At 54.7% G+C, this 26,997-nt stretch overlaps 2 protein-coding genes across 3 annotated transcripts in view; both read left to right on the top strand.

Annotated features, from left to right (window-relative positions):
* Window positions 1-24: 24 nt before the first annotated feature.
* Window positions 25-7,774, top strand: YIPF6 (Yip1 domain family member 6). Its single transcript, XM_074882575.1, has 7 exons — window positions 25-125; window positions 902-1,030; window positions 1,557-1,635; window positions 2,050-2,092; window positions 3,088-3,213; window positions 3,321-3,478; window positions 4,047-7,774. The coding sequence occupies exons 1-7, from the start codon at window positions 42-44 to the stop codon at window positions 4,163-4,165; spliced, it is 738 nt and encodes a 245-aa protein (XP_074738676.1). The 5' UTR covers window positions 25-41; the 3' UTR covers window positions 4,166-7,774.
* The window catches only part of STARD8 (StAR related lipid transfer domain containing 8), a 69,010-nt gene continuing 44,068 nt past the window's right edge, over window positions 2,056-26,997 (top strand). Inside the window, exons 1-2 of one of the 2 annotated variants that reach the window (XM_074882570.1) lie at window positions 2,056-2,092; window positions 19,409-19,442. Coding sequence is in view for 1 of the 2 variants with exons in the window: in XM_074882563.1 (XP_074738664.1) it covers window positions 15,477-15,521; window positions 19,409-19,442 (79 nt within the window). In the remaining variant the exon portion in view is untranslated. Of the gene's footprint in view, window positions 2,093-15,414; window positions 15,522-19,408; window positions 19,443-26,997 lie in introns of those variants that run through there. The other variant, XM_074882563.1, reaches the window with a different exon arrangement.

Consider the following 26,997-nt stretch of genomic DNA (forward strand, 5'->3'; position numbering starts at 1 on the left):
TCCCGCGTTGCCATGGGCGTCCCGGCGGCGGGCGCGCGGTGATGACGTCAGCGCGGGCCTCCACGTCGCCCCAACGGCCAAAGATGGCGGCGGTGGAGGGGAGCGGCGGCGCCGGGGGGGCCTTGGTGAGCGGGGGCTGGCGGGCACCGGGCGGGCGCTCCTGGGGCCTCCCGCTCGGGCCTCTGCCGGGCAAGAGAGCGCCCGGCTCGGGCCGCCTTCGCCGAAGCGAGGGGCCGGCTGTGGGGGGAGCGGCGAGCCGGGAGGCCTCGGCGGGCCGGGAGGAGTCGGGCTGCTGCCGCTCCCCTCCCCCGGCTGCTTGCCGCCTGCCTTGGAGTTTGCTGTAGAACTGCTCGGGCTGTTCCCTGTTTGCGTCCACCATTGGGAATTCGAGCGCTTTAGCCTTCCGCTTGGGTGGAGGAAACCAGTTCTGTCAGCGCCCGGCCCGGGTCAGCCCTGGCTCGGTGCTCGGGCTGTGGGGTCTGCACGGTTCCTCGTGAGTTGTGTCCCCATGGAGCCCGTGACAGACACTGCCCGGCTGTGGCTGTACAGCTGTCAGGCATCACATTGCTTAAAAAGCACAAACGAGCTTTTTACTTCCTTTAGTTGTTGCTGTCTAAATAGAGGACAACAAGCAGGTTCTTGGGGGTCGCTGAAGAAAACGGAAATACTTTGCTTGTACATCTCTACTACCTCTTTAGACCGTGCGCTGTTTCATCAGGCAGGCAACAGCTGGGCTCTGTTGTTGATCGTGTTATTAAGTGTTATTAAGTCTCTGATCGTGTTATTAAGTCTCTGAATTCTGAGCAGCTGTTTTCCTCTTAAACCCAGCTGAAAAAACATCTGAAGTGAGTATGAGCTAGTTTGGATTTCTTTATTTCTAAAGGTTTTGAAAACCATTTAGTTTGCAGGTCTCGCGGATGTGTCAATATCTGAAGATATTCCAGTGGAAGGGGAGATTACGGTTCCTGTTGGGTCTCGCTCTCCTGATGAAGACTTCTCCACACTGGACGAGCCTGTTAGGGACACTATTGTGAGTCTGTGCCTCCATCTTGGGTAAAACACGTGTTTCACTGATGTCTTTGGCCAACTGTTTTGCAAAAACAGTTTTTGCATAGCTCTCCTTGTCTTGTACATCATTGCAAGTTTGGGGATTGTTTTTTTTAGAACTAGCCATGTAACATGAATTCTTGGGGGTCAAAAAATGTCTGAATTGCAGCCCCAGAGTTTCTCTGTGATCTCAAAATCTTTGCAAGGGCAAAGGCCTCAGATGGAGCTTGGGAGAAAACTCTCCTGACTAATAGGATTTCTCATTAATTTTCTTTTCCTAGAGGAGCAAGCAAATTACCCGTGGGTGTTATTAAAGGATAGAGTACTGTGGTTGTTAAGGAATGTAGCAAAAGCAAGCACTGTTTGTAGCAGAGGATGCTGCAGAAATTTTGGGGTTGGATCCTGTCTTGATTTACCATCAATACACCTTTACTTCTATCTTCCTGCTTTTGGCTGGGAACTGTAATTTTTATGAAGGGATAAGTTAAAATGTTGCTTCCTTATTTCAGATGAGAGATCTGAAGGCCGTTGGGAAGAAATTTGTCCATGTCATGTATCCGAAGAAGAGTAGTGCACTCCTCAGAGACTGTACGTATAAGAAGATTTTCAAAGTTTTGAAAGGATGTTTTGCCAACAGACTTTGCCTGCTTGGGAAAAGGAGGAGTTCAGTGGAACATGGGGGTTCAGAAGTGTCTGTTCCGTGTTCTCTGTGTTGTAGTGGGACGCTGAATAGCAAACGGGAAAACTCGGGGTGTTACCAAAGCTCTTCAAAAGTGGCACTTGTGCCAGAATACGTAGAACAGGTAGCTTTAGCAGTTGGCAGGTTTTGAATCGATTATATTGTAGAACATGGCATGAGGTGGTACATAAGGAAATTATAAGGAAGCATGATGTCAGAAATGATACACTGGGAGTTGGAAAAGGTGCTTTATTACTCCTAGGAAAATGAGACTGAGCATCATTCTATGGTATTTATGATTTTATTTTTTCCTTTGCCTACAGGGGATCTTTGGGGCCCTTTGGTGCTTTGTGTCTCGCTTGCACTGTAAGTACTTGTAGTGGGTGCATTTGGGTTTTTATAGTCTTTCACGCTGGAGAAATGAGAATTTAAAAATTTCTGATTGCATGTGTTGAGATCAAGTTCATCTGATCCTTCTCTGGTCTTCTGCAAACACTGCCTGTTTAGATTTTCTTATAAAAGGTTTTTGTGACCTTTCAAGGCCGTTAGGACCTCCCATCTTTCAGTTTAGGATTTAAGGCTGACCTCTCCCCAGCCCCCTGTCTTAAGAATCGTTTTTCTGAAGGTTTCCCGATTCACTTTGTCCTTGATCCTGACGCGTTTGGCCGACTTTGACCCTCACCTGCTGGCCAGAACCTCTGTCCAGGAGCGGCCGTGGAGGTGCCTCATGCCCTGGTGCAGCGAGGGAGAGGCTGTTGTGGGTCACGGGTGGGAGGTGATGGTGGCTCCTGGGGTTCTGGCTCCGCCTGGGCGAGTGCGTGCGGATGTGCCTGGGCTGGGGTGGAGATGTTGGTGAGATCTATCGGTGGAGGCACGTCTGTGTACTCGGTGTGCAGAAACCATTCACAAAAATGGGTAAAGCTTTAGCAGAAGTAGATGGTGTCATTTAAATATTCAAATCAGTGTGTGCTCACTTTTCCAGGCTCTGTGCCGCTCGTGTCCCGTAGTTACTGTAAGCTTTCCGCAAGGCTTTTGTGTTTTCTCATGCACCACACTGCCTGCTTTGAGAGGTCACCAAAATTTTGGTACCTTAATTTTCATCTTTTAGCCTGTTGTCTGTGGAATTATTCTCCTCTATATGCTTGCACATCAGAAGAAGTCAACAAATGGACTGAAATGCCCTCAATTGAGCCACAACCATTTTCCTTTCCTATACAAAATTGAGGGTATTACTGAAAATAGTCGCTCTGCAGCCTAACTGGGGGTCAACGATTTGGGCTCCTGTTGTGTCATCTACTCCAAGCCTGAGAAAACCCAGTCATGGATTGTGAATGTATCTGTTTGTCTGTCACCTACAACAGGATGCTTCAGGGTGGATCAGCAGATAGTAAAGACGATGGAGGGCCCCAGTTTGCTGAGGTCTTTGTTATCATCTGGTTTGGTGCCGTTGTCATCACGCTAAACTCAAAGCTTCTCGGAGGGACTATGTGAGTGCTGGTTTATTTAGTAGCAGTTAAAATGCTCCCGTGCGCAGAGCTCCTGCAGTGCTTCGGTTCGACTGCTTTTTTTCCCCATTTCTGTCTCGCCTTTCCAGATCCTTTTTCCAGAGCCTGTGTGTTCTGGGTTACTGTGTGCTGCCCCTGACCGTGGCCATGCTGGTGTGCAGGCTGGTGCTGCTGGCGGGTTCTGGCACCGTCAGCTTCGTTATACGTCTGATTGTGGTAGTCGCCATGTTCGGCTGGTCCACGTTAGGTGAGTACCTCTGGGGTTCTGACGCTGCTGTGGGCACCAAGGGAGATAGAGCTGCATCCCTTCTGCTGGGCAAAGCCAAGGGATCATTTAGTTTACGGTGTTTCCTGGGCTGCTGAAGTATTGCAGAAATCGTTCTTCCAATCCTTGTGTTGGCAGAGATTCAGCCTCTGCCTGTGCTCCTGTTGGTTTCCATGGTCATGTGCAACTTCCCTTTGGCAGAAGGATGATAATTTAATACTAAACCCCATGTGAGACAACTGGGTACTGTATTTTGTGATCTATGTTATAAAGACTGCTGGAAAATGCTAATTTCATACAGATACATTTGCGCTATTTGTCCTGTTCTTAATCTGTAAGTCGGACTCTTGTTACAGAGTGTTAATCAGCATTTATCTTTGTGTGATAAAATTTTAATCGGTGATTAAATCTGTATTGAGATCTGTATTGAGCAAAGGATTACTCTGTTTTTGTAATGCAGATCCTAATTCAAAATTGCTAACATCCGCAGGGGATCTTGGAGGTTTAGTTTTATGCTGCTCGCATTTCAAGTATTTCTCTTTTTTACCAGCATCTACAGCTTTCCTGGCGGACAGTCAGCCTCCGAACCGCAAAGCCCTTGTCGTGTACCCCATCTTCCTCTTCTACTTTGTTATCAGCTGGATGATTCTCACCTTCACGCCCCAGTGATCTCCGATCGGAACAGACTGTAACACGGACTGGAGTTTTTTCATGAACGCTGCAGTTAATCATTGGCTTTATCTCTCTCTAATTTATATATATAGATATTGTAAAAAGGCAGGTTATGGGATAAAGCCAGAGAACTGCAAAAATTGGTCATTTGTGTCCCTCTTTTTGAAAGATACAGAGGTACAGCTGCTGAGGGGTTTTTTATTTAGCCCTGCTCTTTAATTGTGTTAAATAAAAAATGCCCAGTGTGGTAGGGTTATTGTGCCTGAGGACCAGAGCAGGAGATCCTGGAATTTCAGGACATTGGGTAGATGAAGGTGAAGTTACAAGATCGCACGACTTGGCAGAATTCTCGCTTGTGCTTGGATTCTCACTGAAGATGAATATGCCTTATGAAATAATAGAACTTCATTGCTGTTGTGTGCTGGGTAGGGAAGAAATGTCGTTGACTCTTTTTTTCATTCACTTAAGAGTGGTAAAATGTATATAAAGTGCATCACAGGACTGTGAGCTTTCACTTTGAAACTAGATGTTAAGGAAAAAGGAGTTGGGTCCATTTTGCAGTTAATTGGAGCTGGGCAGAAGGGAACTGCCTTTGCTCATTCTCGTGGGTTGTGTTTGTTTCATCCCTTTGTATGTCAGGAAAGGGAGTTCCAGCCACACGCCTTCAGCACCGTAGTTACCCCGACTGCTCCGCGTGTGCCCTGGGAGGGAGCGTGATTGTGCTGAGTAGGTACAGATCTTCTCACGTGGCCATCGATGGGAGAGTTAAAAGTCTTGGAGAAACAGTCAAAACTGGTTTGCAACAGGGGCTCGGCTACTGCTCGGTATTGAGAATGGAAAATTGTCAGGAGAGTAGCAAGTAAAGTGTGTGTATATATGTTAAAAATATATATGATGTGAAGTAGGTTGAGGTGTTGATAGGCGAGATGCTGGGGTGCTAATGTACTACAGCAGGACTTACGCCTGAAATTTTTACAGCAGGTCAGAGGAAGGAAAGTAAATCGTGGTGAAGGTGGTGGCTGCTGTGAGGTAGGGTCTGAATTCTGCTCTTAACTGCTGGCACGTGGCGTTCGTCTGGTCGGCTCCGCGGACCGTGCTTCAACATAGACGCATACAAACGTGCATATTGCTGCTTTGTACTTTAATGAGATGTGAGAACCTTTTCTATGGTGTGGATTCGTTTTTTTTTTTTCTTTGCTTAATACTTTTATACAAAGGGAGGAGGCTTTCTTCTGCAGTTCCCTGTCGGTGCAGTTACGTGCCCTGCCTGGAGAACCACGTGTAGCTGACGAGCGGGTCGTTTGTATTTCAGCGTGGGGATTGGGGCTGGGGAGCTGCTGCTCCAAAACCCTATGGGAACTGCTTATGTTGTCCCTTATTTTCAGTAAGCAATCCAAGAGGAGAGCTGTGAAACACCTGGGGGTGGAAAAGCTGCTGTTGAAATGTCACTTTTCCTGGAAATGAGCATCACATTTCCTTTTTCCTGTCATAATGCTGATGGACCTGGAAGTGATGTGCGTGGGTCCTGCCGAGGTGTAAATATGCCTAATTTATATTTATATGTAGAAGTGCAGTTCCTGCTATAAACACTATTTGCTAGTTGGGATGGAAGTTTCTAAATATGCAGATTAAAAGTACATTTTTACATTTCTGGGACTGTGGAGAAGAGGGAAAGGAAAATCTGCTGCTCTCAGCAGGGACCCAGGTGTTACGTGTGTGTGACGGCTGTTCCGGGCGGCCCCGGCTGTCCCGAGCTGCTGCAAGGGGACCTGTCGTGTTCCGTAGACATGGCTGTACCATGGAAATGGGGAATTTTTAAACTTCCATCAAATTATTACTGGTATGGAATGTGATTTCTCTTTTAAGTGCGCAGTTTTGCATTCATTGAAACATTCATTTAGCTTTATGAAGCTGAAAAGAAGTATTGAAGGGAAGTAGATAGGAAAGCTACTGACGGCTGCAGTGGGATTCTTTGAGCCAGATCTTTCTGTCCTACTGCAGCACTAGAATTTAACCACACTTAGAGGAAGCCTTGGAATTCTCCCTGTAGTGCCTGTGACTGAAGCTGATACTGTATCTAAAAGATAACTGGAGTAACATTTAATTGATCCAGTATCTTCGAAAAGAAGGAAAATGATTTTTAAGAGGAATTAAAATCCCAGCTTTTTCCTTGTTTTTGACTTAGAACAAACCATAAGACTTATATCTGTATCGTTGCTCTTGGCTTATACAAGGGAGAAGAAAATTATTTTTATATTAACTAGATTTACTTTTCAACTGGTCACCGAAGCTTTTAGTCGAGAGGTGTTTTTAATATGAAAGAACAGGCAGGATTATACTGGTTATATGGTGAAGGTGGGATCTTTTTGTTTGCTTTTTGACTCTCAACAATCCTTCTTTACTATGGAAACCATCATCTTCCAAAGCTGTAATATCTTTAAGTGGGCTTTTATCACTGAGGATGTAACTTGCTTGAAGGTTTTAGCTGGCAGGATGCAGGTAGGAAACTGGGTTTTGTGAGTTTTCATGCCTCCCATTGAATAAAGTTACATGTCTTATGAATGGTGGTTTTTTTAATCGTTGTTTCCTCTAGCAGGGAGTAGAGGACATTGATGTCCTCGGCCAGGAGCTCTACCTGCAGTAGCTCATTGTCTGAGTCACTTTGCTCTTCTCAGCTTTGTCGTGTGGGACGTGCTTCGTGCCCATACCCTTAAAAGCACACGCAGTGTATCTTGTCAAAAATAATTTCCTCACCATAATGTTATAATCGGTTCTGGAAGAGCTTTGCTAGGAGTGACTTGGCCTTTCAACTTGAAGATGATAATCTACTGAAAAATGGAGCCCTTTTATAAGTAGAATTGCTTAGAAAGACTGAGAGAGCAAACGATGAACATCGGTGGAAATGAGCATCAGATTGATTGATTGAGGATTAACTGTCTTATGTGACTTGAAAAAATTAAGAAGCCAAAACTGGAATTTGTTCCTCAGCCAAACTCTGACGTTCTGTAGAGCCACCGCTCTTGTGGATCGGCTGGCCCCTCAGCAAACGGGTGGTTCCCAGAGCCGCCCAGATATGGGCACACTGCAGCACCGTTGAAAAACTTCAGGTTTAGGCAAGCGAAATACCTGGGGCTTATTTGATATTAGCAGACTGCCCAGAATTCCTGTTGGTGATGGTCCGTGGTCCCTGAGAGTGCCAGGTCACTGAACGGCGCTTTGCCTTGTGCTCCTCCACAATCACGTGCAGGTAAGTAATCCTTCTAACCACAACAGTTATTTTTAATTTGTTAAGAAAATGTTTGTGATAACTCCATTGTCATGCTTTCCAAGGGAAGAAGTCTCTCCCTTGTTTAAAGCCGGCTGAGGGAAGGGTAGTGAGGAGAAAAGCTGATGTCTTGCCTTTGAAGTGTTCAAACTTTTCCGTAAAGTGGATGATTTTCTGATGCATAAACCAGTCTTTCTTTCCTACTAAGATTTTTTTTTTTAATACTGTTTATCAACTGAAGTTGTATGTGTTTGAATTTACTTTTCATCTATTTAATACCAATGAAAAGAATTTATTTGTTTTATCTTTAAAATTTATAAATTAAAGTGCACTGAAAGGCATGTGGGCAATCTTCTGTGTGGGTTGAGGGTTCCGTGCCGTGCTGTGCCATGCTGTGGAGTGGCCGGTGCCCAAGGGCTCCCTGGGTGAGGCAGAAATCCTTTCCCCTCTGTTCGAAGAGCATGGCTGCAGCTGCGGGTGCTGTCAGTGGCTGATGTTCTCCTGTTCCGGCCGTGCCGGTATTTCTGTGGCGCGAGGACCAGCGTGAGCCTTTGGTCTGTGTGTGCTAGGCCATCGGCCTATGCTGGGCAGTGCCACAGGGGATCCCCGCTCCTGGTGAGGGAAAAAAAAAAGCCCTGAAGTTCTTGTCAGAGGCCAGTGGGAGCGGCCCAAGTGCTGGTAGCGCCTCGGTTCCGCTCTGTACCCTGAGAGCGCCTGCACCCACTGAAGCCGAGCCATGACGCCACTTTGCTCGTGCCGATGTCCCGCCTGGCTGGTCCCAGGCTCTGCTTGGGGCAAAGAGCAGCTGTGCTGCCTGGGCCCTAACTCGGGGCCCGTGCAGGCAGCCCCCCTCTCCCGCTGCCGGCAGCTTCATGGGAGAAAGGGCCCGGTGACGGGCACAGCTCTGCCTGAGCAGCGCGTGCCGCGTGATTAGAGTATGAGGGGACTGAGTTGAGGTGAGGGGAAGGAGGGAGCGGCCGCTCGGCAGGACAGCGACCTGATAAATGAAGGCGATTCAAAAAGCGGGTGCGTGGCCTCAGGCCGTGCCGGGAGGCAGCAGCCAGGACGCCCTGGCAGCAGCTGGGACCCCCTGGCAGCACCCCGGCACTGTGACGGGGAGCCGTCCTGCCAAGGTGGTGGCAGCGGGGACACAACCAACCCTGCGCCAGGGCCCCCCTCCCCGTTCCGCTGGAGAAGGCCCAAATGTCACAAGAGGGCGGCATGACCATGCAGTCCCTCAGAGCTTGGCTTTTTCTCTTTTTCTTTTTTTCTTTTTTTCCCTCCCCTTGGCTTTGTCTGTTCTGCTGGGATGTGTAGCCTGGTTTTTGTGCCCGTGTTTAGGGAGGACAACTGCTTGTGGGCAGCCTTGGGGAGCTCCAACCCTGTGCGGGTGAGAGGAGGCTGTGTATGTATTTGTCACGCGGGGTTAAGCTTGCAAAGACCTGCCCTCACTTGCAGGGAGCAGAGCACTGCACCGGACTGAGATTCCTCTGTCTTGTTAATTAATCCCAAACCTCGGCCAGAATTAGGGCTGGGACCTTCCCAAGACAGCAGCTGTCGCTGGAACTATGTGCAAAAATATACGAGGAGGTCAAATGTAGCTTATTAAATGGCATTTGATTGTGCAAGCCTGGAAGACAGATGTGTCTCTGTTGCCTGCGATTATTTTTTTTAGCTGCAGAGCATGCTGGCTGCTGGAGGCAGGTACCCAGCCCCCGGCAGGAGTGTGTCCCTTGCACCAGCCGCCCTGGCTCTGGGGGGGGTGTGTGTGCACATGGGTGCTCGTGCCCCTTGCGTGTCGCCAGCCCTCCCCGTGCAGGGCAGGGTTTGGCTTTGGCAGGCGGGGGATTCATCTGCTTTTCCTGCCCCGTGGCCGCGCTCCCCAGCAGCCTCCCCTAAACCAGCTGCGTTTTTGGGCTTGAGCTCGCGCAGGCGCTCGGGCCTGTCCCCCCCAGGCAGCTCCCATGCCCCGGCTGTCCCCTGGAGCACGACCCTTGGCTTCCCCGCACAGTTGCCGCAGGAGCCTCCCTGCTCTTGCCAACAACAAGAGATGCTCGCGATTCCTTGTGCCGGGCTGGCGCCTGCCTTTGGGGACAGGGGATTAATGTCCCAGCCAGGCTCTAGCAGCTCGAGAGCATTCCCCTGGGAAGGGAAAGCTGCCTTGTGAGCATTTGGCTTGTGCCACTTTTGTACATAAAAATGCAGCCTGTATTATATTTCATTTTATCTCCAAGGTGCCTGTATGAAAACTGTGGCGCAGCAGCGGGTTTCTGCTGGAGTTCTGTCTGGCGTGGGAATCTTTGTAGGCTCTTCCCAGACACTTGCTCTTAGGTGCTTGAATCTGGGTTAAAATTGGTTAGGTATACAGGTCTCAAAAAAAGCCGTTTTCCTTCTCTATCACTCGGGTCTATTTGTCATTCGTGTAACTTCTCTATAGAATCTCAAAAACGTGACCATGTCAGTTGTGCTCTTTTAAACATATTTAAGTCACGTGTTTCCCCGAGGCTGACCACGAGCCCTGGGCACTGCGGGGTCACAAACTTAAACCAGTCGACCTCAAACGCAGCCGGGGTGAGGGGAGGGTGGCGAGGGACGGCCCTGGCTCGGGCACTGGGCTGGCGCCTTTGGAAATGACAACGTAAAGGCTGGGACCGAGTGTCCCTGATGGATAGCGGCTACCGCAGGCGAGGGAGGGGGGATGGAGCCGGGTGCCTGGATCCTCCGCGGTGCCTGCACTGCCTGTGGGTTATTTCTGCTTCCCCCGCCGGCATCAGGAGGTTATTTTTTGCCAGTGGTGTCACTGTCTTGACCCGCAGCCCCTGGAGCATGGAGGGGGGTCCGGCGAGCCCTGGGTGTGCAGTGGCTGGCCTCGGGGAGGGAGGGCACCCCCCAGGCCACTGGTTGACGAGGCCAATGCTTTTGTCTTAATGGAATTCCGTGGTGCAAACCTCCTGTTGTTGAAGCTTTCTGGCTGACAGCTGCGGGCTTACGGATCCGCAGAAGTCTCGGTGAATCAGGGCAGGAGCGCACCCCAGCTTATGCAGCAGAAATTCCACAAAAACATCATGACTAATTTTTTTCAGTGATTTCACCTCTTGTTTAGGGAAATTGGGGAGTTTTGCAAGTCTGTGAGGGCTAGTCATCCGAAAAGTTTATTTGGCTTTTGTGTGTATACTATAAATCAGTATTTGTAAATACATTCACTGGTATTTACAAAACAGACCAGCCTTTGTGGGGAAATGCACAGATTCAGCCTTTGCCAGGACCTTTGAGGGGGCTGGGGATGGTGGGGGGCTTCTTGCAGCCGCAGACAAGGCAAGAGGCCCTCGGGTCCTCCCAGGGCATCCAGTGTGCATCTGCGTTAAGGAAAAACATAATTGGTGTCGGAGGGTGAAGCATCAGCAGGACGTGAGTGCCACAAGTGCCGAGGGACGTGCTGAGGGCGCCCGTGGGACCCGCTGGCTTCTGTATTCCTGTGGGATGGGGGGTTTATGCCTCTGACCCCCAAAGGGTTACGGGGGTGCTGCTCTGCTCACCGGCGTGTTTTCTTTTGCCGCAGGAGCTGGCACGTGGGGATTAATTGCCGAATTGTTGGTCAGAGAGGGAGGAGGCCTCCCCGCCGCGTTGGATCTTGGTGTGGCACCCCGGGGTCCCGGTGCTGCCTGGTTTGGTGGGAGGAGCGTTTGCAGTCGCGGCAGCACGAGGGATGGGCTGGTTTGCCGGGTGGGTGACACGTGCCCAGGCAGTGTATTCCCGGCTCCTCTATTGCTCCTCAAAGTAGAAGCAGCAACTGTCCTGCTGGAAATAACCCTCATTTAGCATTTGTGCATATGTCAAGGCTGATCGCGTTGGGTGGATCTCTCGTCATCGAGCCTGCGCTGGTCAAAACTGTTTTCCCCGCTGACCGCCATCCCTCGGTGTCCCTCCGGGTGCCCAGTGCCCTCTTCCAGGGCGATGCTCTCAGGCAAGCAGGGCTCCCCGGGGCAAGGGGGCAGAGCGGCAGTTCCCTGCCTGCCTGGGCTGGGGCTGCTGCCAGCAGGATGTTTGGCAAGGTCTGGTTGAGCAGCAAAGGCCAGGAGCCCCGTTATCAGTGACCAGATTGGGTACCTGGTCCAAGGAGTGGCATGACTTCTGTTCGAGTGGCTCATTTGCAGAGTCAAAACCAAACAGTTTAGACTCTCGTCTGTTAAAAAAAAGAAAAAAGTAGATCTTAACGGTTTTCTCGTGTTCTCCAGTGCACCGCTGGAGACGAGTGTGCATGTTGGGATTATTTTTAGTGGGGAACTTTTTAAGGAAAGAGCGGTGGTGGCCAGTGGGACAGCGGGAGGCTGGGGAACGTCTTCTGCCGCTCCTTGTTCACGTATCTGAGGAGGCTTCTCGTGGTGCAGCCGGCGTGGTGCCTGGTGCCTCTCCAAGAGCCAAGCCTAGCAGAGCCTAGGCTGGAGCCCAGCACTGGGATCCGTGCTGGGGTGGCATTGCTGGGGTGGGCTGGACCCCGCACCCTTCGCCTGTGGGGGGGCTGCTCCAGCGCAGGGGAGTTCAGCCCTGCCTGTGGGTCTTGGCAGCCTCCCTGGCGATGCTCCCCATGGGCAGCAGTTTTACGTCTCCTCCAGCCTTTCTTCTCTCCCCACCCTGCCTCGTCAGCGCCCGCCCAGCCGTTGAGCGGTATTAAAAGAAAAGGGTCCCTGTTCCCGCTATGCTAATGGGGCAAGCGCCTGCCCTGCTGGAGCTGCTCCCTTCCTGACCTCGGGGAGATGCCAGCGAGTGGAAAATCCCAGCGTGCTGAGGGCTCACTTGGGGCTGCTCGCTGGCCAGGCGTGGCTTGCCCCCCACTCATGCCTCTTCTGACACCCCGCGTCTTCCCACGGAAGTGGGACCAGCCCTCAGAGGCAGCACCAGCAGTGAGGGTGGCTTCTCTGCCCAGTGAGGAGGTTGCCCGGCGGGCTGCCAGCCGTTAGCTGTTATTAATTGTGTGCCTGGATGCTGCTGAGCAACAGCCGCCACAGCAATAGCTCATCAATGGGACAGGAATAGCTCCTGGCCACCTGCCTGCTCTGAGGCAGCAGGAGATCCTCTGGGGGCTGAGCTGTTGTGAGAAGAGGCTCTACCTGCCCTCCAAAATACCGGCCATGTCCCATGGCTTGCGGAGCAGGTGAGATGTTGGCTGCGGAGCTGGGTCTGGCGGGTGAGCATCCCGGCGTGCGGCTCAGCTGGGGCACTGCGGGCAGCAGACGGGGCAGCGCTGGCATCTGCCCTGTGGGAAACTCTTAGTGAGCCTGTAGTGTGGAGTTTTCCTTGGAATCAGTCTTTTAAAATTAACTCAGGTTTAAAATGGGCTCTCACGTAAGTCTGAAGGTCATAGTGATACATATTTATAGAGAGAGAGAGAATAAATAGAAATTGCTTTTGTTTTTCCTGTGGATGCCTCTGGAGCAGGTACATTAGGAACATTGGGAAGAGAAATGCAGCGGTGGAGCCTCTGTCCTGGCACCGCTTGGCAGGAACACCTGCTTTGGTGTGTAGAGGCTTCAGCTGCTCGGCTGGGGATCCAGCCCCCAGAACCTGTTCTTGCCGAGGATGGTATCCTGATATGCTGAGGCAGGATCCTAGATTTAAAATTACTTGAATGCTTTTGGGATGACGGGATAGGAAGGAAGAAGCTACACAACTATGCAGAAGCCTCTGTGGTTTGTCTCCCAGGCCCTGGGAAGGAGACAGCTTTCTTCTATTTGCACTAACTTGGGTGGTTTTTTTTGTTTTCGGAGGAAGTGGGAGAAGGACTTAAGGCTGCCAGAGCAAGCAGTGAAGTGGGGTGCTGGCAGGGTCGTTTCTCTGGCAGCACCTTTCTGGCTGTGTAGTTATGGTTGAAATTATGGTTAAGGCTGCGAGGGCTTTCCCGGATTTGGCAGGACAGAGCTGTCTCCATTGGTGTGTCGCGGTACCTCGCAGATGTCCCTTTGCTGCCTGGGCAGCCAGCGCCCGCTGGGACAGTCCCTCCTGTGAAATCCACCTCTGGCCCAAGGGAAAAGCCTGTAAAAACTGTTGAGAAGTTTCCCCAGCTGAGCGATGTGGCGGTGGCCAGGAGCACCGTTCGCAGGATCCCATGGTGGCGATGCCATTTGCAGCTCTGCCGCGGTGGCGGTGCCCGCTGAGCTGAACGGGGACGTCTGGGAACGGGCACTGGTCCCAGCAGCCTTCGACCCCTGCGGGGAACTATGTGCAATTCCTCAGAATAAAAACTGTGGCCCTTGAGGCAGCGGTGAGTGAGTTACGGAGGGGGGCTGCCTGCCAGGCAGCGGCATCTGCCTTTAGCTGCTGTGTGCGCCCTCCCACGGGTTTAAACGCCTGCTGGGAAAGGTGACCCTGGGCAAGTGGCCCACAGAGGTGGGACTTCCCAGCCCAGGGCGTTTAAAGAGGAGAAAAGAGGCCGACAGGCAGAGCTGTGCCTCCGTGCCCCCAGCCCTGCTGTGCTGGCCCAGCAATGCAGGGGACACAGTGGAGGAGCTGCGGCTGGTGCCAAGCCTGGGAGCGGGGCCAAAACGTGGCTGAGGAATGAGCGAGGGGGAGATGGAAGGAGGCAGCTGGAGCTGGCGCTGGGACTGATGCCACCTGCGTGCTGCTCCTGGGGCCATACTGGGGCCATGCTGGTGCCACTGGGGCCATGCCAGTGCTGCTGGGGCCACGCTGATGCTGCTGGCACCATGCTGGTGCCATACCAGTGCCGCAGTGGGGAGCCTGGTCAGCTCTGCGGGATGCTGTGGGTGCCCGATGCCATCCGCTCCAGGTGGGTGCAGCTCCTCCAGCTCTGCTGTGTCAGGGTCTGTTGTGCTCCTGCCCTTGCCTTATCCCCCGCTCCCGCTTCCCAGGAGCTGCCACCACTGTCCCCGCTTCACCGCAGCGGGCACCAGTTCCGCTCTAACGGGGGTTTGGGATCTGAGCAGGCTCAGGGATGGGGGGTGGCTGTGGCTGGCAGGAGCTGCCACACATCATGGGATGGCCCCGCCAGCGATCCGGGTCCTGCCAGCCATGGCCTGCTGGTGCTTTGCTCACTCCTCTGCTCCTCTCCTGGCTGGTCTCTTCCCCTCCAGAGCACCTCCAGGCTGTCTCAGAGCCCCCCCATACACAAAGCCAGGCAGTTGATCACTGATGATCAACTTGCCATTGCTTATTCTGAAATAATCTTGTAAATCACCAGTTGGTGGGGTTTTCTTCTGTGCCTGCAAGATTATTTCTCACCTGGGGGCCTGTGCACCGATGGCTTGCACCAGCGTTTGTGGCGTTGCCTTTTGTTATGGCCCTGCTGGGGAACAAACACGAAGCTTGCACGGGCGTTTGCGGAAGGAAGTGAAGGAGCTGTGAATAGAATCGGAGTGAATGGCTGGGTCACAGCTGATGACTGGGGAGTGTTTTCTCCCTGTTTTTCTCCCTGTGGAGAGGCCGGGTGCCTGCGCTGAACCCGGCTGTGTGCGGAGGCTGCGGCGGGGGCACCCGGGGACGACAGCGTGACCCCGCGGGTATGGCTTGTCCCTCAGAGGGGAGGGTGTTGGGAGCCCTCCCGAGTGGGTCTGTGGCTGCTGGAGCAGGGGCTGGAGTGAAAACCTAAACCGTCTGGGGTTTGGGTTTCCAACGTCCTACATCTGCCTTTGACAGCGAAACTCCCATTTCTTCTGCGCTGGGGGGTGTTTCTTTCCCCTCGCTCCTTCCCGCTGCCTGGGCACAGAGCACTGCTCGGAGGCAGGAAGGAAAGCCTGGAGCTGTTTAAAACTCGCAATCTTCAGGGAATTTCAGTCGCCATCCAAGCCTGTTCGCAACCAACTGAATAACGGTGCAGGGTTTGAATCGCTGGCCCGCCTCCGCAGGCAGCGCTGCCTCCTCCCTCCCTCCCTCCCTGCCTGCGCCGAGCTCCTGCCCGCACTGGGGCTCTGCCTGGCTCTGCGCGCCGCAGGCAGCAGCCATGGGGGTGCCGGGGTGGGCTCTCCCCGGGGCCAGGGGCAGCGCCGCGGTCTAGGGGGGCTCCGCGCCCGCCCCCCTGCCCGGCCCATCATGCCATTGCTGGATTTTTTCTGGACTTGCTTCAAAAGAGCCAAGGTAAGGAGCAGCCTGTTTAAATGGTGCCAGTCTTTCGACACCCTCCTTGTTCCAGGAGAAGCTGCCAGAAGGGACGGTGGGGGGAGGCGTTTTGATTTTTTTTTTTTTTTTTTTTTTTTGCGCGCACGGTGCCTGACGTCTGCTCCCCGGGGATGTCGTGCCTGCGCCCCACATGCACAGGGCAGATTAATTTTGGATGGGCCGTGTGCGGGTGCGTTGGTCGGCATGGCCTGTGCTCCCCCCTCCGTGATGGGACCCGCAGCCCCAAGCGCAGGCAAACTGGGGCTGGCCCGGAGGCTCGGCTCGCCCCGGGACCGTGGGACCGCGGCTGGCTTTGCCCATCTGGAGGGACAGGGCGGCTGCGAGCGGGATGACAAAGGAACAGGGAGACCGGAGGCCCCGAGTTTTTAATTTCCTGCAGCAGCGGTTCTCGTGGCATCTGGTATTTTTCATTTGGGTTTAATTCCTCATCTGCCGCCTTCGTAATGGGCAACTCTCTGACTGCCCCCGTCTGTGACGGTGGATTTAGCGTCTCCCTGCCTGCGCCGTGCGCTGGTAGGTGTGCCGGATGGATCTTGGAGGTATTGCTAGCATGGATTTCAGGAGCTTCCGACTGGAAAAAAACCACTAAAATCCCTTTTCAGCCAGTGCTGTACACCGGGCTCTGTCAAGTGAGTGGATCTGCCGTGGTGAAATGGATGAGGAATGCACGCTGTTCCCCCGGGGTTTCAATGCAAAGCTTAAAATAGTTGAGTCTAAAAATGACATTTGTGAAATTCATTAATAATATTAGTAGCTGTCTTGTCCCTGCTGTCTCCAGAGAGCTTAGCAAGTCCCTGTTAACCCTCCCGGCCCCTGCGAGCTCCTGCTGTCCTTGTCACGGTGCTCATGGGACCCAGTCCTGTGTCCCCCCTTGCAGAGCTCTGGCCTGTCCCCCCCCCAGGTTTCCCCCTGCCCAGGGGGCTTCAGCAAAGCCAAAAGCAACCAGCAGCCCCCCAGTAACCTCGTGCCGGAGGACGGGCCTGCTGGCTGGGTGGCAGGGAGGAATGATGAGCAGCTGGGAGCTGTGGGATGGTTCCTGCCCTCGCTGTCCCCAGCCCCCCCTGCCTGTAGCTGCTCCTCTGGCTGTGGCCAGGGGCCCCCACCCCAACACATTCCCAGCCCCGCTCCCCGGCTGAGGGGGCCTCCCCATCTGAACCCTCCGGTTTTACTAATTAAGACAATATTTGTATCTGCTTCTTGCTTAGAAAAGGCTTTTGCAGGATGGGGACTGAGCGTGGGCAAAAGTCGTCCATGGGTCTGGGAGTAACTTTGTCCTCTGGTTTTGGGGCTCTTCCTCCCCACTGCCACCCCTGGGCACTGAGGTGTCATGGCTGGGAGCCTGTGATGAGGGAGACTCCAGGCAGTTGGCGACTCCAGAAGATACTGGGCACGGGAGAGCTGGCGCCTTCGCTCGAAAGGGAGGGGCTCTGCCTGAGAACCAGGGTGCGAGGCCCTTGGCTCACCACCCTCAGCCACCCGCCGTGGGGAGAAAGCAAACCTGCTTCAGTGGGTGCTGCCCTCGGGGCGGGGGCCTGGCAGCGAAGGATGTGGGACGCTGCTTGGACTGGAGCTTCCCCCGTGCTCAGAGGCAAGGGCCAAAACCATGTTTCTGCATTTTGTGCTTCCTCGTTAGCTCAGCCCATGGGGCTCTTGTTGAATTCGGCATCGCACGGTGATGAGGGGCTCCCTGCAGGTGCCCTGGTGCCAAGTTCAGGGGTGATTGTGTTCTTTGTGCAGTTCCTTTTGTTTTAATCTTCCCATTGCTCTACCTGCAGCAACACAAGGTGTTCTGGTGGATGCTTTGTTTCTCTCTCCTCCATCCATCAGCAGACTGCCCTTCATATATTTCCACTTAAGTTCCACAGCAGCCACCCCCCCACCAGCACACGGGACCTGGCTGATCCCCACCTGCGTCCCAAAGTGCCGGACAAGTCCCCGTGCAAGGCTCTGGGAGAGGGGCAGCAGGAGCACCCCTGCGCGGCCGGCGCTGCGAGCTGCTCCCGGGGCCGAGCGGCTAGGTGGGCTCTGGGGCCTGGGAAGCCGAAGGGACAGAGGACCACCCTCCTGATTTCCCTTGGTGAGCACCGATGGCCTCATGCGGGGCTGAGGCTTCTGCTTCAGCCCGGTTTCCCGTTTTTCTCCCCGTGCCGGTGTTGCTTGGCTACTCGCCGTGAACAGCAGAGGAATTTCTTGAAGGGGCAGACACATGCAGGGCTCTGTCTGTGGGATTAAAGCTTGTGAGATTAAATGAAGTAGAGCTGTGGCTGCTGGAAGATTTTGTGGGGAAAAAGAAGGTGTTAGGGCCAGACCCTGCCCTGCTCCACGGGCATCTACTGCATGTGCCGGCCGCAGGGCTGGTGTCCACAGAGCTGGTGATAAGGGACATGATAGAGGTCCTGGTGATCATCTCCCTGCCCAAACATTTTTGGCTCTGATGTTCTCCTGTTGCTCACACGCTGCCAGACTGGGGCTTGGGCATCTGTGCAGGCTCTCCCTGAGCAGGACAGAGAGGAGCAGGCAGCAGCAGCTCCTGGCCCTTCTCTCCAGTGGGAACAGATTTGGCCATGCCGAACGAGCCGGAGGAGCCCGGTGAGCTCCCCGCGGCAAACACGGGCATGCTGTGGGGCTGATGGGCACCTCTCGGGCTGGTGCTGCCACGAGAAGCCCGGCGGCGGTGAGATGGTGAAGCCCATCTCCCCCTGGGTCACCCCCGGCTCCGCTGCCCCGGCAGGAAGAGGGGTCCCGGGTGGCCCGTGGGAAAGGCCGGCTCAGCAGCGCGCTGCATTCCTGCTGCAATCCTCGATGCCCTCCTGGCACCTCTGGTCCCCTCGGCGAGGCTGCGGCTGCGCTGGGGGGAGGCTGCCTGCGCCTGGAGCGGGGCCTGGGGAGGGTCCTGGGCAGCGCTGGGGCCCTCCTGCTCCTCCACCTCCTCTGTGCCAATTGTCCCCTGTGTGCCAGCAAGGCTCTGCTGTCTGTAAATCCCATTTCCCTTGGCTTTGGCCCCGCAGAAGACCAGCCCCAGACAAGGGGCAGCCTGCAGGTGGTGCTCGTGGCCCCTTCCCCACCCTGGGTGCTGCGCCCGGGGAGAGGCTCGAGGAGCAGGAGCCCAGCCTGCTTTCAGCTTTTTTTTTTCCACTTTCTTTATTCTTGGCTTTTTGTGCCTGCAGACACTCTGCTCCCAGAGCAGCTAATGCGATTAAAACACGGACATCTCCTGTGCCATCTGTGCAGCCGCACAGGTACTGAGGGATGTGTTTGGGGGGACCCCAGCCTGGCGCTTCCTCCACCGGAGCAAAGGTCTGCCCCACCGAGGCTGCCCCAGTGCCCCCCAGCACGGGAATGAGGGCTGGCGGGAGCACAGCAGTCTGCACACTCGAAGGCAGAGACTGCGTCCTCCCAGCCTGTTTTGATCCCTTGCTGTGGATCTGGCAGCCCTCGCCTGCCTACCTGTCCCCTCTCTGGTGGTTTTGCGGTGTCCTTTTCAAGCTGTCGGGCAGAAAGGTCTGTCTCTCCAGCCCCCCCCGGCTCCCTTGCCCACCCCTCTGGTGCAGAGCCCCTGCTCCCGGCCCCTGCTCCCCCTGCGATGGCTTCCAGCAGGCCAGGAGCTGTGGTGATGGGCGTTTGGTGTCGGCCCTGATGGGTCTGATGCCCTCGGGACAGCCCTTTGCCAGAGCTCTGCTCATTGTCCTCAGAGCTGGAGCTGACACCGCGGGTCCCATCTCCTCTCTGGCAGAAAGGCTGGAGTGGGGACCGAGCCCCCATGTCAGTGGTGGGAGTCTGTGAATGTGAAAATCAAAAAAGATAACAAAATGATTTCTGATCTTTTTCTTTTTTTCTTTTCACAGTGTTTCACGCTGCTAGAAGATAAAAAAGATGCAGGTAAGCTGCGACACTGTTTTTTGGGGGCAGGAATGCCCTCGCTGCGGGGCAGGCAGGGGTTAAGAAGAGAACCGTCCCCTTGCCGGTCTTCTGGTTTCTTCTGCCAGCAGCACAATTTTCCCCTCAAACTGCTGTTTTTCAAAGGGGTAGCAAAGGCAGCTGGTGTGAGGCAGTGCTGGCCAGGGCACCCGCCGAGCCCCAGGGGTGCAGGAGGGAACCCCCGAGCCGTGCCCAGCCCCTCCTTCACCCCATCCTTTCCAGGATGGGCCCAGCTCGTGGGCGGGATGGGTAGAGGTCCTGCATTTTGTAATTTGGTTGGTGTACGGAGGCTCTTGGCTCAGCGACACCTCCAGAAGTGAACCTGGCCCAGTCCTGAGCAGGTCTGGAAGCGGAGGGACCCTGAGTGCTCCTCTGCCCGGTGTCGGCTCTTCTGCTTTTCGGAAAGGTGGGATGTGCCTGGGTATCTCCGAGCAGTTCCCTGAACTGGAGGGCAATGACCCGGCCTCTTCTTTTTCACCCACGTAAGGGTTAGGTGAGCTCTGAGCCCCGCTGGCCCGGGAGCACGGGAAAGCTCTGGGCAACAAAAGGTGCTTTGTGAGCGGAGCTCCAGAGGTGATCCTGGGTGGTCTGTCTTGCCCTTTCACAGGAGAGACTAACAATATGAATATCAAGAGCTTGTTAAAAAGGGCTAAAGAGCCTCGTGCAAGGGAAGGGGCAGGGAAGACTCCTACAGATCACACCCATGGCTGGATTTTGTGGGGGGAGGATGTTTATAGTTTTTTTTCCCCTTGGTTAAAAATGCCTGTAAAATCCAAGTTTCTCCTGGTGAAGGCTCAGCTGCATCCGCAACAATCCCAGCCCAAAGCTTCCTGGCCTGGGCTGTGGAGGGATGCTGAGCTGCCCCAGCGTCACGCCAGTGCCGAGGTCGGAGGGTGGGAGGAGCAGGAGCACTCACCTACACCAGCCACCACGTGGTTTTACCCCAGAGGATTCGATGCCTCGACAGGAGCTGCCCCAGGCTGCTCGGCATCACTGCAGCCTGCCGCTGCACTGAGCCCCACAGAGTGTGGGTGAAGCTCTCCCTTTCGTGGGAATTGTGCTGGATCTGGGGCAAATCCACCGTCGGTTCATACCCCCTGCTGGGCCTTTTAAAGCTCTTAGAAGAGGCTGGTGCAGTTGCTTGCTGACTGTCCCCAGAAGGTGCTCTGGCAAACGGGCATCAAAGGAAGCGTTCAGTGGTCTCAGGAGATACCATTCCCTTTCCTAATGATTTTTTATTCTCTTTTGGGTGGGTGCCAAGAGGACTTGGCTCTTGAGGCAGCAGCATGAGGCAGGGTTGAGCTGGTTCTGTGTTTCTCCCGGTAACTGTTGGGAACATGCCTCTCCCAGCTCTTCCATCGCATCCCCGAGCCCATCCTGGTCCCCGCTCCCCCCACACACCCGGCAAACTCCCTGAGCTGCTTCCCGAGGTGCAGCTGGAGCCATTCCCAGCACCCAGGCCCCATTCCTGGCTCCCAGGCCCCGTCCCTCCTGCAAGCAGCTGGGAGCTGGGACTGTGCTGCCTTCCCTGGACGCCATCGATGCTGCTCCCCACTGTTACTAAAACAGCTGGGTACACTCAGCTCCCTCAGCGGTAACAGTGGAAAACAGCTTGGGTTTCATCTGCTTGCCTGGAGGTAACGCAGTGGCTGCCAGCCCAGCGGGGCATCACCGATGCCACGGGCAGTCACTGTCCCTCAGACAAGGGAAAAAAAACCCCAGAACTTCGATTTTTGAGACAAACCAGCCCAAACTGTGCGGCATGCTGCCCAGAGAGGGAGCCCTCTCCCCCGATCCCGTGATGTGAGGGCGTAGCCCCGTGTGTCCGTGTCCCGTCCCTGTCCCACCACCGCCCTGCCCAGCGGCGGGACCCCCCATGCGTGTCCCTGCTGTGCATCCCCCGAGTAGTCCCGCCGCAGCAGTCCCCCCAGGGCCGTGTTTCCATGGATTTCCTAACCCTCCGCTTCCCCTCCGACAGTCGCTTCCCACGTATTGTTCTGCGCGAAGCAGAAAGGAAAGGCCTGTGCGCCAGCCCCGCACGTGAGAGCTGCGTCCTCTGAATAAATTCTTGCCCGCAGCAGCGTCAGGCCTCTCCAGGAGTGGGACGGCGAGCGAGATCTGCAAATGTCATGAAGTGGTGGCCTCCTCTGGCTGCGAGGGACGGGGACTGAGCTCGCAGCTTCTTTCAGTGCAGCCAGGCGATGATGATATTACAGTGTTTCAAAAGTGGGCTTCTGCGACTGGATGTGGTGAAATAATAGAAAAGAAGCACGAGGGACTCTGCTGAACTTTTGCCCCTGCATGAAATAATAAGCTTGTATTTACCCAGCATCTGGATCTCCAAAAATAACCCGCTAAATTTAGCTGTTGTTGATATGTTGTCACAGCTGAGTCGTTCCTCTTCTCTCTTTACACGAAAATCCCCTGTGCTGGCTCTGTTGGTCTGTAGCCCCAGCGCGAGCCTTTCGTTTCTCGCCTGGCAGGTGCCTGCATGTTTGGTGCCTGTTTTTTTGGGGCAAGAAGACGGGGATTGGGATCTGTTCTTCTGTCATTGCCTGAACGGGTTGAAAGGGAGAGAGATGGGGGGGCTGGCAGGGCCCTCAGCACGGGCTGCGCTCTGGCTGTGGCATTGATGCGAGGGAGGAGCCCGTAGGAGCCCCGGGGCTGGCATGGGGTGCTGGATGGGGCTGTGGGGACCCTTTCCTGGGGACTTGGGAGATGCCCTGAGAAATTGCTGCCTGTTGCATGGTAGAAAATGTGATTGCGGGTCTGGATCCCGAACGGAGAGGTAGGAAGTAGAAAAGCTGAACTGAATGTGATTGTTCATGGTTTTGGCGTGACGTGGGATGAAGGGGAGCCTGCGTGACTCCTTCCTCTTCCCTGCCTGCCTGCGGGGTCAGTCTCGGGCTTGGCTGGTGAATTCCGCCGAAGAGCCGACCTCGATCCCAAAGGAATGTCAGGTCCCCCCCGGGTGCCCGGCCCGGAGCCCTGCTGGTGCTGGCCTGGGAGCAGTGGCACCTGACCTCCTTTTCCACCCCTCTCCCCCCAGAGGGATGGGCTGGCTCCTGAGACACAAGCCCAAAACACGAAATGAGAAAAAGTACTTGAAAAGAAAATCAAAACCGACTTGGCCGCACTTGAGTTTTTCCAATAAATTGTCGTGGGGAAACTATTTGTCAGAGGCAAGAGGCCCCTCCAGCCTGCGAGATGAGGCCAGTTCTTGTCCTTGGTCCCTTCTGCCTATAAAGATTTCTGTGACTCTGAAACCCAGCGCCTGCTGCAATAACTGATCCCCATCCCCCAGCTCATCTCCTCGGTCCTTCTGGGGCTTTAATTTCAGGGTCTGGAAGTTTTTCTGTTTCCTGTAGCTAACAAACTGCAGATTCCCCACTCTGAACAGCAGGATCCTATCACGAATTGGGTGATTTTCTTTGAAAGCCAGAAGGGAAGAGCCTTGGTTCGAGGGAGGGTTTTCCCTCGTGTCGGCTGGGCTGTGGGTGCTTGGAAGTGCCAAGGGTGAGCTGGGAAAAGGCCACTTTGGCTGCCCCGTGCCCGGTGCGTCACCGAGTTTTTGCCATGGCAGCAAAGAGTGATTGAGAGAGACTGGAAATAAATCGCAGGCAAGAAGGTGCATTTATATCTGCATCCCCTGGCTAGTTTGTGTGAGACCAAAAGGGTCAAGAAGGAAGTTTTGAGTGTGGTTACTTCCCTGAAATGACGAGAAAATACATTGAAAACTGACAGAAAGGTTTGGCTGTACAATGGTTTTTCTTGGTAAGAGCTTTGATGTGTAACCTGCATTGAAATGCAAAGACAGGTAATGTTTCCTGGGTCTGAAATAACCCGCCTGTACTTTGGAGAGAACTTTGCTGCAAATGGAGGAGGCGCCAGGCTCTGCAAGCAAATGCGGCCTTTATGGGTGCTTCGTAACACTCACGCGGTTTTCTGTGCAAAGTGTGAGAGGTCAGATGAGAAAAAAAAGGTGTGAGGTGTTTGCAGGCCAGTCTGCTCATGTTCGTTCCTTCTCTTCTTAATGAAGAGACTCTGAATCCTGCCTGAAATATCCGCAGTGCTTTGAACACCAGCGTGCCCTCAGGAGCAGAGCCGGGGCATGGGAGCGTTCCCAGGTACCCCGATGTGTGTGGGACCTGCCCGCTGGGGCTGGGGGGGGCTGCGGGGGGCTGAGGAGGTGGCAGTGGGTGCAGACAGCGATGGGGAGGGCAGGGGTCCGCGACAGGGCTGCCAGCGGAGGGGCGGCCTCGCGAGAGTCAGCGTGGGTGGGAGGCAAAAGGCAGAGTGCGGCCGGAAAACGTGGGCTGGGAGGGGCCTGGGCTTTTACTTTGCTTCTGATCTAAAGTTGGGTGAGTTTGGGGATGTTCTGGCCTGGTGGCTCTGCTGTCTGTGTCTGAGCGGGCTGACACAGGTGTTCCTGGTACGGCGGGAGGGAAACTGCAGTGCTGGGAGGTTTAATGCGTTTCTAGTGGCTCGTAAGGACGTTTGGGTAGGGCAGAGCCGTGAGCCTTTGACGCTGCAGGGACCAGCCCTGCTCTGGTTGCCAGCTCCGTGCTAGGGCCTGTGTTTCTGTGTGATAAGAGCGGGGGTGTCTCCATGCTACTGCAGCCCCCGGTCTCTCTCCTTGCTACTGGGAACACTGGGGGAGAATGGAGACCCTGGGAGCGGTGGAGGGTGGGGGTCTCAAATCTCCCGGTGCGTGAGGAGCCGGGGGTCCCAAAGCCAAGTGGTGACTGTCCTGAGCCGACTGCTCAGATTACCTGCCCGAGGGACTGTCAGGAGAAAAGAACCTCACACTTTTCATCAAAAAAAAAAAAGGCACTATTTTGTATTGGATAATGTCTTAGTGGTGCTTGCATCAGTCTTTTTATCAAGACTGTTAAAATGCTTAAGGAGTTTTTCTTCATTTGGAACTCCAGCACTAAAACTGGTTGGATGTGGCTTTTAAAGCTGATAACGGTGTGTGGATAACGATCTTGAAAGCGATTTATTTTGGGTTGTGTGAAAGAGAAGCTGCTGTGGCTCGTTTCTCAGTCAGCTGCAGTGCTCAGTGGAGAATTACATCTTGTACCTGCCCCAAGACTCGTGTTGGAGACTTGTTCCTCCTGCTGTTAAACGATCCCTTTGGGAAAGGCCCAAAACCTGCCGGGTGGACACGGGTTGCTCCTCTGGGATGGGGAGGTCACCTCAGTTTGTCGTAGGTGAGGGAAAATGGAGTTTTCCAAAGAGGTCCCCCCGCTGGGCCCCGCACCAGTGCCATTGCCCGCCTTCGTGCTGGCACGCTGCGGTGAGTTGTAGCCAGGGGCTGTTGGCCTGATGGGGCAGGAGGTTGTTTTGGGATGATCTGCACAAGAGCTGGGAGCACAGCCGCAAATCCTCTCTGAGGGTCTCCCAGAGGGTCCATAGTTGCTCCCTGGAGCCGGAGATTTCCAAGGGATTAATCAGCATCTTGTCTCTTTTCACTTGGTAAACCCTGTCCCTGCTTCCTGAGGCTGGACCAGATTGGAAACCCACTTTCTGAGACTTGCAAACTGCCCCTGTTATCTCTGGCACAAGAACCCAGCTGGGTTTGTTGCACCCCGACAGCAGTTATAGCGTTGCTTGTGACTTCCAGATTGCAAATGTGAGCTGTGGGGACCTGGCCCCTCACCACCCCTGCGGTGGTCCCGTCTGCCTGGGGGGAGGGCCAGTAGCAGCAACCCCCCTTCGATGTAACGGGAGGAGGCTCCGGCGTGGGTGAGTGAGGCAGAAACAGTCGGGGTGATTGAGCTGGTTGCTGCTTCTTGTTGCTCTCCGACGTGTTTACCATCCAGAGGATGGAAGCTTTTTGCTCTGCTTCAGCAGTGGCCACATAATCTGGATTCCTCAGATAAATTCCTGCTGTTTCTCTGAGATCTGTGGCTGCTGTTTTAATTGCCTGGAGCTCTGGGCCAGACACAGGACCCTTGTTGCACAGAATCAGCTCCCATGAATGATGCTGTTGTGCATATGTCTCCGAGTTTCTCTTTGCCTCCCTCTCGCCCTCCTCCCTTGGAAGCTGGGGAATTCAATGCTGGTGCTGCCCGCTGTACCCATGCAGCTGGCCCCGCGGCTCTGCCTGCCATCCTGTGTGTGCCAGTTAACTCCTTCCCATTGATTTTCCTATCGGAAACAGGGATATTGAAGCCATCCTCCTCCTCTCGCCGCAGCCAGCTCACTCCCTTCGCACTGGTTCTGAGGCTCCGCCAGAGCATCCCCACGGCCCCAGGGCAGCCCAAGGTGGGGCAGGGCGGCAAGCGTGGGCTGGGCCCGGCTCTGACACAGGGTTAGACCCGGGTGAAGCGGGTTGGTGTGAAAGTGCTGCGGGCGACTCCAGGTCTCCATCTGGGGCGGTGAAAAACTGTGGAACATGCCTGTGGCTTGTGTTAGCAGAGCAAGAGTCCCCGAGCGTGTGCGTGTGAGTAACCCCACCCCAGGACACCCACTCCTGGCTTGTTCGCTTCTGTGGTCAGTTCTTATTTATACACCTGAAAGAAAATGTTAACTTTTTTCTCTTTTTTCCCCTCATGTTTATTTTGGTTGTCGGAAAAAGAGCAGCAGAGTCACCATTGCGGGGCCGCTCAGGATGTGTTTTCACCGTGGGTGCGTGGGTTTTCCTGTCACGGTGGGTGGCCAGCTGGAGCAAAGATCCTTTTCCCGTGGATTCATATTATTTTTTTAATTTTTTTCCCCTTCTTTTACTCGTTTGCTTGTTTTGGCTTTTCCGGGTGGTTCTCACTTGGCGCGGGCTGTGGTGGGCCGTGGCCGGCAGGGAGCGCCCTTCCCCACCCCGTGGGGGACGTTTCAGTGAAAATTGGGGCTCCCCAGTGAGGGGCCCGGTGGTGGCTGCCCCCCAAAGCCCCCCCCCAACCCACTCCGGGGCCAGTCCTTGGCAGGGTGTACAGGGCTGGTGTGACCCAACTGTGGGACTGCGGCAGTCGTGAGGGGCTCTGGGTGCCTTTGGGAGCTGCTGCTGAGCCTGGGGGGGTCCTGCTGGAGCCTGGGGACCCCCCCGAGGGGGAGAGGCACCCCCTTTGCACCTCACCGAGCTGGGTGAGGTGGTCTGCATGTGTTGGTGGGCTGGAGGTGCTGGTTCTCAGGTACTGGGGAGTGTTTGACCCCGGGATCTGCGGGTCCGGCCCCATCATTGGGGTTTTCCAGCATCACTCTCGTCCGAGCTGCCCGGCCCTGGCTCAGCGGCGTCTCTCGGTGTCCCTCGGAACGAGCCTTTGTCTCTAGCTGCCGTGTGGCCCAGACGATTTTTCCACTGGCCCTCGCCTGAAGCAGGGAAGGGGTTTCGGTGCTGTTGGGCAGCAGTGCAGGCAGCAGTGCAGGCAGCGCCAATGCCTCACCCAAAACCACCTTGGCCTCCGGTCTGTGGCTCGGGCTGGGCCGTACGTGCATGCTGCTCTCCATGGGCAGGGTCAGGATTCGACCCGGCCAGCACGGGGTGCGTTCGGCTGAGGGGACTCTGCTGGCCCAGCCC

The sequence above is a fragment of the Strix uralensis genome, chromosome 13, assembly GCF_047716275.1.
Source record: "Strix uralensis isolate ZFMK-TIS-50842 chromosome 13, bStrUra1, whole genome shotgun sequence".
In the NCBI taxonomy this organism is placed as follows: Eukaryota; Metazoa; Chordata; class Aves; order Strigiformes; family Strigidae; genus Strix; species Strix uralensis.

Bases quoted from the DNA above. Each gene is read 5' to 3' on its own strand.
- YIPF6 (XM_074882575.1), top strand. From the start codon at position 42: ATGACGTCAGCGCGGGCCTCCACGTCGCCCCAACGGCCAAAGATGGCG. The intron at 1,636-2,049 runs GTACGTATAAGA...CTTTGCCTACAG, and splicing joins TAGTGCACTCCTCAGAGACT to GGGATCTTTGGGGCCCTTTG. The intron at 3,214-3,320 runs GTGAGTGCTGGT...TCGCCTTTCCAG, and splicing joins AAGCTTCTCGGAGGGACTAT to ATCCTTTTTCCAGAGCCTGT.